At 36.2% G+C, this 14058-nt stretch overlaps 1 protein-coding gene across 1 annotated transcript in view; it reads right to left on the reverse strand.

Annotated features, from left to right (window-relative positions):
• Positions 1 to 300: 300 nt before the first annotated feature.
• LOC117116865 (acid-sensing ion channel 2-like) overlaps positions 301 to 14058 on the reverse strand; it is a 68158-nt gene continuing 54400 nt past the window's right edge. The window contains exons 5-11 of the mRNA XM_033260967.1: positions 11919 to 12048; positions 10023 to 10213; positions 9454 to 9670; positions 8786 to 8950; positions 8298 to 8475; positions 7745 to 7836; positions 301 to 1206 (exon numbers count right to left, since the gene is read on the reverse strand). Coding sequence (XP_033116858.1) covers positions 1064 to 1206; positions 7745 to 7836; positions 8298 to 8475; positions 8786 to 8950; positions 9454 to 9670; positions 10023 to 10213; positions 11919 to 12048 — 1116 coding nt within the window. The 3' untranslated portion in view covers positions 301 to 1063. The remainder of the gene's footprint in view (positions 1207 to 7744; positions 7837 to 8297; positions 8476 to 8785; positions 8951 to 9453; positions 9671 to 10022; positions 10214 to 11918; positions 12049 to 14058) is intronic.

Genomic DNA, 14058 nt, shown 5'->3' on the forward strand with positions numbered 1-14058 from the left:
CCATGGACAATATATTACATATAATATATATTATATAACACATGTAATATAATATATTATATAGGCATATATGTATATATATTATATATAATGTATGCATTATGTATGCATAACGTGTACATTGAATATGTCCGTTTTTATCACAAAATATACATATGTACCTGTCTCTTATACACATCTAGATGTGTATAAGAGACAGAAAGTGGTGTAATCAGTGCAATGAAACGGTTTCGATTTGTCTCGTATGCGCTTTAACTCGTGAATATCTGACGGCCCGGGTTTTCAAGATTGTACACATGCCCATATAGGTCTACATACATACATATTATGGTAGGTAAATGTATAAACCTGCAAGAAATATGTTTTCAAATATATGGGATCTACAATGAAATTACAATAAATAAAATTAAAATTATATAAACATAAATACATAGCACACAAATGAAATTTCTTCTAAAGACATGAGTTTGCATTAATGTTTATATGCGTATCCATGTATTCATTAGAATATTGACTTTCGTGTTTAAGTTTTTTTCTCTAACAAAAATGACACTGAAAAAAGCGTTCGTTTCTTTTTTTTTTCGAACTTATAACTAATTCTTTATGAAAACATCGAGCATTGTAATGGATATTGTGTTACAGCGTTCACATACATTCATCAGCAACCGTCGGTGGCAGCAGATAAAAGACAATCGCGAGTATCCAAATGAAATGGTCACTTGTTATTGCTTTCATCAAAAGTAAATGCTTTAAATAAACCACATTACTTAATGGGAAGTCCTTCGTGTTCCAAATACCGACCATTTCACTCGCTTTTTGATTATATACCCCATCTTGAAAAGTCCGTTGTAATGCTTCTAAATCGTTTAAATCCTATTTATATTTAAAACGTTTCCAAAGATTAACACAAGGGGCACACGACAATCGACATACTTGCGTACGAGTCTCACAACGTCACTATGCTACACAACGACATTTGGGGCACTTTGACAATTTCGCCGTATATTTTATGCGCCATTACAAGTCACTTTCTTAAGTATAGCTCGATGTTTTCCATCTGATGTCATAAGTCCTCCATGTTTTGACGTTTCCTTATGATTCGACCTCTAACCTTCTCCTTAATTACATCAAAACAAAAGTCGACCATTTGAACTATGGTGAGTAAACTAGCACCAACACACAATCCCATACTGCCGCCGATTTGAGCTGTAAAATAACGGGAGAAAGAATTGTAAAGAGGTTTAAAATATTCAAGAATTTTTACTTGGCCCATTTTGAATATACTGCAGCTTAAAAAATAAAAAAAATATATAATTACAAAAATCTAACGAAACAAAACACTCCTTTTAGTTATATACGTTATGTCTACTCCAACCAATCAATCAATCAATCAATCAATCAGTGAACCAAACAAATTAATCAATTAACGAACCAATACATCAATCAACCAACCAATTTGTTGTGTATCAATATAACGTCATAAATATATTTTAATGATTTTGCCAAGTTATTGCAGACCTATATAATATGGCTACATAATAATAGAAAATCATTATAATGGGTACAGATATCTGTGAGTGAATTATTTATATGCGTGCTGGTCCCTGGAAGGCTAAAACGATGATATACGTGGGTGATATCGAGGTGTTTATGTTTCTTACAAGTGAAGAACGAGTTCATGTATCTTTGTTTGATGCATTTAAGTCTTACTATCGGGCAGTCATTTGTATTATATCAAGAAGCGGAAGGGCAATATATTATCTGAAAAGGTTTTATTAGTTCTTAATATACAGAAGTCATTCATAAAGATATTTTTCCTTAAGCCTGTGTGATTTACTACTCTTAAATAAGTTAAAACCATTACGATTGGACTATCTTAGCATAGAACTAATTTATTAAAACATATATGGTAGGCTGTTCATAAAATGTTATCCTTTAGAGCATCGTCTACAGTATTTTCGTATTGATTAATGAGGGCGCACTCTAACCTGACGTTGGCAAAAATCCGAGTTATAGCCCGTATTGGGGATATTTTCCATCTTTCATTCGTGTGATGTGGCCAAAATATGACAGTTGTTTTACTTTTTGTGTGATGGTTAATTGACAATCAGTAACATCTTTGATATAGATGTTTTGCAGACGATCTCTCCTTGTGACTCTCAGAATTTTCCGTAGGCATGCCATACTCAAACATTTCCAGTCGATGTTCATGCTCTTTTAGCAAGGTCCAGGATTCCCCTCCCTACATGGCTATTGCGAGTACGATAACTCTATATAGTTCTAGTTTTGTTGGAGTTGAAATGTTCTTGGACCTCTAAATTGAATTTAGAATCCTCAAAACTCCTGATGCCAATCCGATTCTTCTGGTAATATCTTCTGTGCTTGAAGTATCTCCTGTTATAACTCCTTCAAGATACGTGAATTTTTTAACTTGTTCTAGCTTCTTTTCTTCCAGATAAAATGACATTTCAGGAGGCTGCCTACCAATGTTTTGCAATTTTTGAAGCGATTATGGTGAGGCCCATCTTCTTGCTAAATATATTATCCTGTCTAGGATTGAAGGTCTTGAGGGCTGTCCGCCAAAAGGGCAATATCATCCCCAAAACGCATGTTATTGATTTGAGTGCCTCCTATATCTATTCTAAGTGTTTCGTTCTATTGCTAATACTTTTTCATAAATAGATCTGTTGGAAAAGAAAGGAAAAGAAGGGAAAAAAGAAAAGAGGAATGGGAAGAAGAGGGAAAGAAAAAAAGATAAGGAAAGGGGAAGAAGAGGAGAGGAGAAGAGGAAAGAGAGAAAAAAGTTGTGGAAGTAAGGAAGGAAAAAAAGAAGAAAGAGAGAGGAGGAGGAGGGAGAGGGGAAGAAGAAAAAAAAAGAGAGGAAAAGGAAAGGAAAGGAGAGGGGGAGGGAAGAGAGAAATAAAATTATTATTATCGGTTTTTTTTTCTTTCTTCTATTCTTTTTTTCATTTATGTTTCTTTTCAGTCTATTCAGATTGTACAGACGACGGAGTATTCAAACACGAGAACTTTATTCAATTCCTTCTCTTGAACAATTTGGCGTTGCTATCAGGGGCGGATCCAGAGATGTCCAAAAAGGGGGGGGGGCGAAATTTGGGCCGATCGAGACAACAATGTCCTAGAGGGTCCGGGGGCATGTCCCCGCGAAAATTTTGTGTTCTAGACGCCCGAAAATAACATTTGAGGCGTTGTGGGCTATCATTTTTTTCTTTTTCTTTCTTTTTTTCTTTTTTTTTTACCCCCCAAAAAGGGGGGGCCGGGGCCGGGCCGCCCCCCCCTAAATCGGCCCCTGGCTATAAGAAGCAAACAAAAAACAAACCTTACAATAATTCAACACAATGTCATTTGCTATGCCTAATTACCAAAGCAGCTCATTAAACATTCTCTTTTAAAGTAATCGGCCTATAAAGTTCACTTCATTAATTTCCTAGATATGTTACAAAGCATCCAGATTTAATTAAACGATTCATCATAAAGGTTATAATCATGGTATGTAAATGATTTTTAATTATCTATGATTATCTATAATTATACAGATTCTATCAATATTTCTTGCCATACTGTAAATTTTGATCTCTCCGCATCATTATACTGTACATAAGTTTTCATTGAATCATAAATCCAATCTGAAATACAATTAATGCATAATACAAAAGTCTATATGCTGTAAATCAAAATAATACATCCAATACATAGTGAATAGCCTATCTTCGACTACCTAATAAATATTCATGTTGATGTTCACTCAAGCGTGAAGAAAGAAAATGAACAGCGACATTCATCAAGGTCTATCAAGTTATGCGATCGAATTGTTCGTAGTACGATAATGCATTTATACCATTATTTCAAGACTATATCCTATTTTTATCTGCTTTCTATAACGTAGCTGCTTATCATAAATCAGGGATACAGAATAAATGTTATATTAATAATACAAACACTGTCTTATTGTGAAAAAAAAAATCATCATTAAATCTTAACTATGCAATATTCATAGGTTCGTATAAAACTCACCCTTTATCTGTCCTATTACAGAAACCTGGTAAAAATTTCAAACATCAATCATTCTTGCTTTTATGCCTCAACACTAACGTATACGTTGCTAGCGTGAATCCTACGTAGTTGCTAGGTCTACTTTTTAAACTATAGAGGGCGCTCAATAAACAATTAATTATTTCTAGACTTAAAACAGATAAAGTGTAATGCATTCTCCGGGAGGCGATTTTTTTTTCCGTACGAAACATTTGCATGAAACTTCACTCGGGCCATCTCGGATTGACTCGACTGAGTTCGATACGAGGAACAAGAGCAGACACTTCGCAATGTCGTGACGCTAGAAAGTAATCAGTTTTGAAAGAGGGCGTCCTATCTGTTGCCATGGATCTGAGATTATTCCTGTTCTGCTGTTCACAGGATTGATACCCAAGGTAAAGTCGCGCGGTGTACGGTATGCGATTTTTTTTTCCGTACGAAACATTTGCATGAAACTTCACTCGGGCCATCTCGGATTGACTCGACTGAGTTCGATACGAGGAACAAGAGCAGACACTTCGCAATGTCGTGACTCTCGAGTTTTACTATTATTGCTCTTTCTATGTTTACCTACGGTAGGCCTATGATGATGAACCATGATGATATCTTAACGGAGTTATGGGATGTACGTGTGTAACTATTAACTGTGACCTTCTTGATGTTATTAAATGTTAGTATAATAATATCTACAACATCAGCTAGTAAACCCTTTTATAAAGTGTAGATAGGTACAGTAATACCAAAGGCCAGAGTGAAAGAGGATGCCTAACTATACAGGCTAGTGCTACATAGGCCCCTCCTTAAACTATTGGTTTAGGGCCCTAGGCATACACCAACAGTCACGCTTCACATACAGACGTTGACTGAAATTTTGAAAAAAAAAAATGGGAAAAATAATTGAAGCATGAAATAAAAATTAGAGTGCATAAGAGAAATATTATTAAATAAAATATACCATTCCGGTGTTATTGAACTTGGCCAAAGTACTATCATTGTAATGTAATTAATGTTAAATAATAATAATAAATAATAATAATAATAATAATAATAATAATTTCAGCATTAATTACCTTGGCCTAAGCCTTGTTGAAGAACCATACTATTTACTAGGCCTATAATTAATAACTAGCCAAAGGGGAATATCTTTTGTGTTATTTCCCCTTAACGTCAATTTTTAAATTGTTGTCTAATTCCTCCATTGTCTAAGTTCCCCTTAAATTAGGCCTACAGGTTGGTTTTAGTGACATAATAATAATTTATAATAATATAATCATTTCGGCATTACATGTAATTAATTTGGTCTAGCCTTGTAATCAAGAACCTGCAGATTCCTATGCCTGATATTAATAACTAGGCTTAGGCCTCATTTATACATTCATTGCGGTGCTCTGCCATTTTGGCAGGTCTTATGGCATCTATTTTAGAGCTGCCTATTCTCAGTTCTTCTCTTAATTTGAAAATAACTGTCACCCTGTTTCATTTGATGAAGAAACGCCCCGAGAAACGCGCTTTTCCTTACTCTCTCTGTGCTTTCCCCAGAAAGCGTATATTTTTAGTAGTTAGTATGCCTAGGTATGCAAAACCCAGACCTAAATAAAAATTGTCACAGTATGTAACTCAAGTTAAAATAACACCTTTCATTACTCGTGCACAGCTCAATCAAATATTATATGTCATTTTAAACGATCCATTAATATTCTGAGCACGGCAAAATCAATGTATTTTTAAAAATTAGACAGCGACATTCTCTCAGAAGTTGTTTTGTAGCCGTTTATCTTGTTGATGACCTTTTGACCTCCTGAATTCTGCAATACTTGTATGAGATTTTCGGGTCGATTCAGTCGAGACGGGCCCGAGTGGAGTTTCATGTAAATGTTTCGTACGGAAAAAAAATCGCCTCCGGGAGATGGAATGCGCACCGTCGAGTTTCGGCATTGGTCACGCATCGTCAGGAATTCATCGTCAGGAATTCCTGGCAATGGCATGAACAGTATTGAGCGCGGTGGCGTGTATTTCATTTCTTGGGATGCGTATTATAATTTCTTTTCGTTATTAGTTAAGTAAAAAATTTAAAACACTGATAAAGTATTAATTAGACAGTGTTAATTAATTAGTGTTAATTAGTTAAGTAAGAAACGTCTATAGCAAGACAAGTGTACTTATGTTATTATCAATCTTATATTGTTAATTATTGTTACACATCTCTTTAGCGATTATGCCTTTGTTACAAAAGAGAAACAATAAAAGTTATTAAGTTATGTTGCTAGCTTAACTAAGAGCTCTAGTATAATGAAGACGACAATAGACAGCCTTGTCGGACCCTAGACTGGGTTCCAGGGGCTGCATTTATCAAACTAGAAATCAGCTTAAGTTCATCTTAAGTACATTTTTTTGCTTAAGTCAAATTCATCACTATTGCCTTAACTTAAAAATTGCTTAAAATTAAAAATTCGATTGTACGCATGAACCATCTAAGACGATTTTAAGCTAAGATTTTGCTAAGATGGTTTGATAATTCAGCTAATTCAGCAAATTATATATTTGCTTAGGGACTTATAAACTTTTTTGAATTAATCCCGGGCCTATCCATAAACTTTGTCTTAATCAGTGAAAATGCTTAAAAATAAATCGATTTTGGCACCATTGGCGTGCATTATTGCTTATTTGCATGGCGTTCAATTGTATACTTTTTCTGGGATTAAATCAACAAACAACTAGAGTGCTGACAAGATGGCGGAGCAATGCAGAGTTGTGTATGTGTACCATCCAAGATGGCTGCCGTAGGAAAGCGCCACCTTCAGGCTTAGTATACATATTATTACCATAAATAAGCCCTCTGACTGAATATTATTTCATTAATGGTAATTAGCATTGATAATGACAAATTATTAAACTGTCGTAGCCAAAAAGAGGCCAAGTAGAGCATCTTATTCAAATATTAAAAAGAATTGAAATGGGTGTACATTACACCCATACACCGCAACGCTCGAGTTTCAAAATACGGGCAACTAGCTGCTGTACTGAACTTTCTGTGTAAATTGAGGGCGCCATTGAAAATGATAGTGCTCAGGCGAAATTTGATTGGCTGAATCTATGGCAGCCATCATGGATGGTACACACACACAGCTCTGCGTATTTCGAACATCGAATACATTGCTGTTAGCGCTCTAGTATTCTTATTATATCTCTATGGATTAAATTCGCATCAAAAAGTTTCTCGACATAAACTGACGCTGGTGGCGCTTTCCAAAATGTGCTAATATTACGAAAAATCAATAATTAGAGACTTGTGGCAAGTCTATTCGGACCCCTGTCCATGTGGTAAACCACTCTATGAATTCACACTGATTCTTACATACAGTGCTTTCAGATACAGCATAGCGGCTTTTATGATTCTGATAATTTTCTGTGAGTATCCGAATTTCAGAAACCCAAAAAGGGTTTTTGATAGTCAATGAAACAGCAGTAAAGAGTTTTATTCTATTTTCTATTTCTCTGCAATCTGTTTAAATAATTTATATACCGGTATTGATAGAAAAATATTTGATAGAGGGCGCAATAACTCTTTTTTCTGTTTTCGGAAAATTGGCTTGTGCCATCGTCTCCATTCTGGACCATCATTGTTCGTGAATTTCTTTACATTATCAAATCAAAATTAATGATTTAGTTGAACAAGGAAACATGTACTTACAAAGCAGAGTGAAAAAGTCGAGGGAAGCCACCTGAAGAACCCGTTGATAGCTCAGCTGATTGTAGTACACACTAACCTTCATTATGTTATTTCTGAGGACGAACAGAGGGTCAGAAACAAAAAAAAAAGACGATAAGTGACAATTACATTTCCATCATTCGTCACAGTCTTGTCAAGGGAATCGGTCAACACCAGTGCCGTAGCTGCAAGGTTGGTGCCAGTGGGCGCGGGGGGGGGGGTGCGCTACCACCCATCAGGGAAGAAAAGAATTACAATTCGTCGGGGAAAAAATAATATATGTAATATTTTAATATTATTAGACTCTAAAATATATCTAATAAGCCTTTGAAATCCCTGTTATAGTTTCCGGGTGATTCGCCCCTGGACACATTCCAAATAATTTTGAACGACGCACAACCACTAGAATAAATTTAAATATTTTCGAAAGTAGAATATTGGTTTGATGCCTTAAAAATAAGTTTACAAGAAGTATTTCATCTTTAACATTTAATAAGGCCTACTTATTCAATGTTCAAAAAAATTGTTAACTTACTGTACGTACTCCTCCGTGATTTTTGAGGTATTGTACTCCCGCGGTGGGAACGTTTTTATCTGGTACTTCATAAACCGGGGGTTGAGCCTGGCAGACGACAATGTAAGCGGATAGATCACTGAGGAACACGGAAGTCGACAATCACATTCGAAATCCGTGTGACCATACGTATAGTTATCTATTAGAAAAAATAATATTGTATATACTTTTTGTAATTTTGATTTATACGAGGGTAATTGGTAATTCATGTATTTCCACTTGCACATCGTTTAGTCATGAATGTCAATCAGGGGTGGCGCTAGGATTTTCCCGAAAAGGGGGGGGGGGGGGGGGGGGGGGGCGCGATGTCCTTGACGTGAGAAAAGCGGGTGTGGTCGGGCTCCACTCAAAATATTTCGAAAGCGGTCCAGGAGGCGAAGTCTCCGAAAATTTTTACAATTTAAGGGTTTCAAAGGCTTATTTAATCGATTTCAGAGTCTACTAATAGCCTCCGTACTTTTTGGAGGTATTGTACTCCGATGGGAGCGTTTGTAGCTGGTACTTCATAAACCGGGGATTGAGCCTGGCAGACGACAATGTAAGCGGATAGATCACTGAGGAACACGGAAGTCGACAATCACATTCGAAATCCGTGTGACCATACGTATAGTTATCTATTAGAAAAAATAATATTGTATATACTATTTGTAATTTTGATTTATACGAGGGTAATTGGTAATTCATGTATTTCCACTTGCACATCGTTTAGTCATGAATGTCAATCAGGGGTGGCGCTAGGATTTTCCCGAAAAGGGGGGGGGGGGGGGGGCGCGATGTCCTTGACGTGAGAAAAGTGGGTGTGGTCGGGCGCCACTCAAAATATTTCGAAAGCGGTCCAGGAGGCGAAGTCTCCGAAAATTTTTACAATTTAAGGGTTTCAAAGGCTTATTTAATCGATTTCAGAGTCTACTAATAGCCTAATATGTAGAAAATACATATACCGTACCCGACGAATGAGAGCATCTATCTTGTGTGTATGTTTGTCTTGTGAAAGGATTGTCATTTTGAGGAATGATTAAATTCAATTTTTAAATGTTTGGCATATTCTTGGCCCTTTTGCCTTAAGCTGAGTTAAAAAAAAAAGACCCTTGCCCAAAAATTACTTTTTGAAACTCACCTAGTTGTTGAACCGCGCATTCGTACTTTTCTATAGAGCAGACTGGAACAGTACCTCCTTTACTTGGTTGCTCTACAAGTCTACAGCCACACTTCTCGAAGACTGCCTCAGTTTCACATTCAATTCGGCAGCCTGAATAACTGTAGTGTTCGAAGTAGCCGTATTTCGTCACGCCAAGATCGTGACAAGTTCCAAATGGAGCCGGCAATGCAATTACCTGTTGTTGAAACAACATAAATTAAAGGCAACAAATGATAAGTATTGAGTTTGCTAAAGAAAATGCTATTCTTGTACATAGTGAGGCAGTAACGTAAAACAAACCCGGCGTCATCATTTTACCCTTAAACGTAATTTCCGATCTTCTCCAAGCCGAAAATGTTTGGTAATAGCGCCCGATTGCCGATCGTCGTGCGACGCATATCGCGTTGCGGACTGCCGATACCGACGCTTGCGCCCCCATCCCACCCGGCCTTGTGTCGTCGGTTCCCTCAATTAGCGTCCACACATTGCGTCTGCATCATCGTTGTGTTGCGCCAGTGGCAATCAAGCTGTGAAAAGAGGTGCATTACCTCTTCTCTAACGAAGCCTATCTGAGTGTGTGTCCCCGGCATGACCGTTTCTCCTTGTTCGTAGACGTATGGTGGTTCCGTGGCGTTGTGAAGCTGTACTTTCACTCCAACATCCGACGGCACCTGTGAACCTTCGCTTATTGGAGTGTAGTCAGCAGTATCAACATCTAAAGTTACCGTCAAACCATCGGCTAAAAAAGTAAAAATAAAGATGTTTGTGTTAATTAAAATTCACAGGAATCAACCACACATATTTTTTTTTTGTTTCAACTGTTGCATTGAGACGCCAAGTATTATAATCATTTACACCAGGGGCGTGTTGTTAACTTTTGAAGGGTGTCTTTTGCAAAAAAACATGGCCAAAGCACCCGACATGTTGCAATAAGTAATGTTACACGGTATGGTGTATCTGCCCATCTAAAGTAAAATGTTAAGAGGAGAAACTCGCTTAAAGTTTCTAAAGATGAAGATTGGAAACGTTTAGTCACTTTAGTTTCTCTTTAAATCGGCATATGCTGAGGAGCCCAATAAACCAAAGCGTTAATAATATTTTTACCAGAACGCCACCTTTTTAACAACCTAAATGAAGCAACAAATTTATAACTTTTGATAGCATTAGCATAAACTGAGGAGTCGTACTAAATCAGCGATTATTAGATGATTCGCCTTTAAATTGTTTTGTGAAACTCTCTTTATAAGTTATCATGGAACTGAATTTTAGTCCACATATGCATATGGGCCTATTCGTGTATAGTGCTGTTTTGAATATTATGTTAACTAGTATGTATATAGCGCATTTTCCTTGTGGTAGTACTAAGCACTTTGACGTACTCTTAATTCCCAAAAGGCGGGTAACATTGTGTCAATTTTGCAGTCAGTCGACGCACATAGGGCTACTCTTAGTCTGCAGCAGGGGCAGAAAAAGAACACCTAGGTAACTCTTTGTTCATGTCTTTAAAGTTCACTCGATTTAACTAGTGTACAAAGGGCATGTGGTTTATAATCCTACCATCCGTACCATGAGGGTCTCAAACCGAATGTAAGGCTCTGCGTTACATTACGGCGCCCCGACCAGTCGACTGGCTTGCAAAGTAGCTGTGTTTAGTGGTCGTATGATTAGTCTGTTAATATGGCAATACACAAATTTGACCATTCCATGCAAAATTAAGCCCAAGGTAGATTATTATGCGCACAGTTTGAAAATGTAAAAGTTAATGAGGTTTCTGAATGAAACTCATCCGTTTAACTTATTGACAATATGTTCAAGTTATAAAGTCAATTGTATACACGATGAGAATACTATGGCGACAAGTGATTGGTTCATATGACATTGTATCGTCTGCACGGCGTTTTGTGCGCAATGAAACATTACTATTACTGTACTATTAAACCATGTTATGTATGTAAAACTTGGTTTCCGTAAACCCGCTACACTGTCACTACATAATTTTACTTGAATCATTACAATGCGTAACTTTTCCCGAAGCACCCGATTCGACAAACCAATCAGCGTCGCAAAAAGCAGTCGGTGGTAGAATGTAGCAATTTTATGGAATCCAGCTTAAAATATATTTAAAAAAAAATACATTTGCGCAGGACGATAAGAGAACATATGGACATTAGCGCATGCGCAATAAAACAGATGGTGTACTTTTGACACATACTGTATGCGAATTCACAAACGCAAATAGCATCTCTCTTTGCAATAAGGTTGCATTTTGCAAGTTCGATCGAAACAGTGAATTGATTCTTGTCTATTCCGTATTGAGCGATATATCTGAATGTACCGTACGTATTCCAATGCATTATGGACGGTACCGTTTATATTACAAACAACTCAGAAATTCAAGCCCATGGCTAAATCATCGCGACCTGTGTCGTAACAGGATGACTTACCCGCACCAGCTCTCTTAGAATATTTTAATGACGAATCGTTCCTGTATTTATTGAATGTATAACAATTCCCAAGATGAGTGAACACGTGATCAAAATCTTGTTCTCCGCACTCTTCTCCATGAAAATTGCACTGAGTAGAAAGATAATAAAAACCGTGTATATTAAACGTACATAGATTAACTACAGAAAAGGTAGGCCTATCTTCGCTAGGCACGAGGATCAAATAAATTTATTTTTTTAATTTATTTATACTATTAATGGTTAGAATACTTGTTCAATGGTTTGACTTCACGTTTCCAAATTAAACATTAGGCCTACTAGCCATTAGACTCGTTTTAAATAGGCCTATATGGCGTACAAATGTCGGATAATGACAAAAGAAATGGCCACTACTGTTTTGTTACCATACCATATATTACTATAATACATAACCTTTTTAACTGGGGGATTTAAACCAGGTTACGGTTGTCGAAGCTACTTTAAGATAGCAGTCTGCAAGAACACGGTATATTTATTACTGTAAATAATGGACGTTACAGACGTTTTATGAAACGAGATACCTTGCAATCATGAGGGCGCGTTAGTGAAACAAACCATACAAACGCAATCGCAATATTAATAATAATAACAACAACTACAACTACAACAACAACAACAACAATAATAATAATAATAATAACATTATGTTTGTAATTTACTAGTATCTGTTACTGATCGTACAGCAGACAGTGGCTCAAATAACAACAACAACAATAATAATAATAATAATAATAATAATAATAATAATAATAATAATAACTAGACTTACTATGTCTGTTTGAACAACAGAACACAGGGCTTTTCCCCATTGCTTTAATGAGAAATGAAGTTGAAATTGCAACAAAAAGAAAAGTCGTTAAAAGTTATAAAGTTTAAAAAAACACGGAAAACCAATATAATTTTAATGAAGTAGAAATAAATGAAGTGGGGAAAAAAGCAAGTTCACTGTGACGTTATTAGTGAGACAACTATGGCTGCAATAGTAACAGCGAGGTACATCGTGACCCATAACCACTGCGCGCTATATGGGCCGACCTTGCATATGAAAGTGCATTTTCAGTTCTTAGCGATTCAATGACCGAAAGCAAAAATTGTTCATGTATATCACAGTAGTTTTGAGTTTAACCTAGCTGTAACTAGTTTAAGCACTTTAGAAAACGCAAATTGCGTTTAAATAATTTAATCAACTGTCAACAAAAAATCTTTAAATGGTCCTCATATCCACACCATACCGTACTGCGGATCGACACCAAAATTGGATCATTTCTTCATTTCACCATGAAACACTCTGTCATTTTTATCCATCTATAATGGGACGTAAGGAATTTAAATGACCCTTTAAATTTACACCCTAACCTGGATCGTTCCCTACACATAATAATATCTTCCCTTTAACTTGGGTTAAACTTTCCCGAAAGTTTTATTCGGATCAGTTGACCCGTTTTTTAAATATCTGGTCTGGGACGTTTTCCTTTAAATGGTCGTCATATTCACAACCTACGCAGGATCATCACAAAAATTCAGTCATTTCTTTACTGGACCTTTACAAAGTATTATAGAATGTTTCATTTAGACCCATTAGTTTTTTTTAAAGAGATATTTAGGTCTGGGTCCTCAAAAATTGAAAAGACCCTCAAATTGACACCCTTCACTGGATCGTCACTAACCCATATACATTTTTCCTTGTAACTTGATTAAACCTTTCCGTAAGTTTCATTTAGATCAATTGACCGGTTTTTTTAAATACCCGGTGTAGACTGTTTGACCTTAAATCACTTTAATTGGTCCTCACAAGCACACCCCACCATAGGTTGACACTAAATATTAGGAGGCGCATCCTTGATATATGGCCGAAGCAAGGAAAAACTCTAAGCATGGGAAGTGACCAAAGTGACGGCCAGAAAAATACAGTGTGCAAAAAGATAGGAAAAATATATGCAAGAAAAAAGGGGGAAAAAACAAAAAAAAATTATCAGAACAAAAACAATAATAATAAAACGATAATAATAATAATAATAACAACAACAATAACAATAATAGGCCTAATAATAATAATAATAATAATAATACTAATAATAATATAATAATAATAATAATAATA

This window comes from Anneissia japonica, unplaced genomic scaffold (genome assembly GCF_011630105.1).
Source record: "Anneissia japonica isolate Jap-2015-1 unplaced genomic scaffold, ASM1163010v1 scaffold1302_len1884557_cov193, whole genome shotgun sequence".
NCBI lineage: Eukaryota > Metazoa > Echinodermata > Crinoidea > Comatulida > Comatulidae > Anneissia > Anneissia japonica.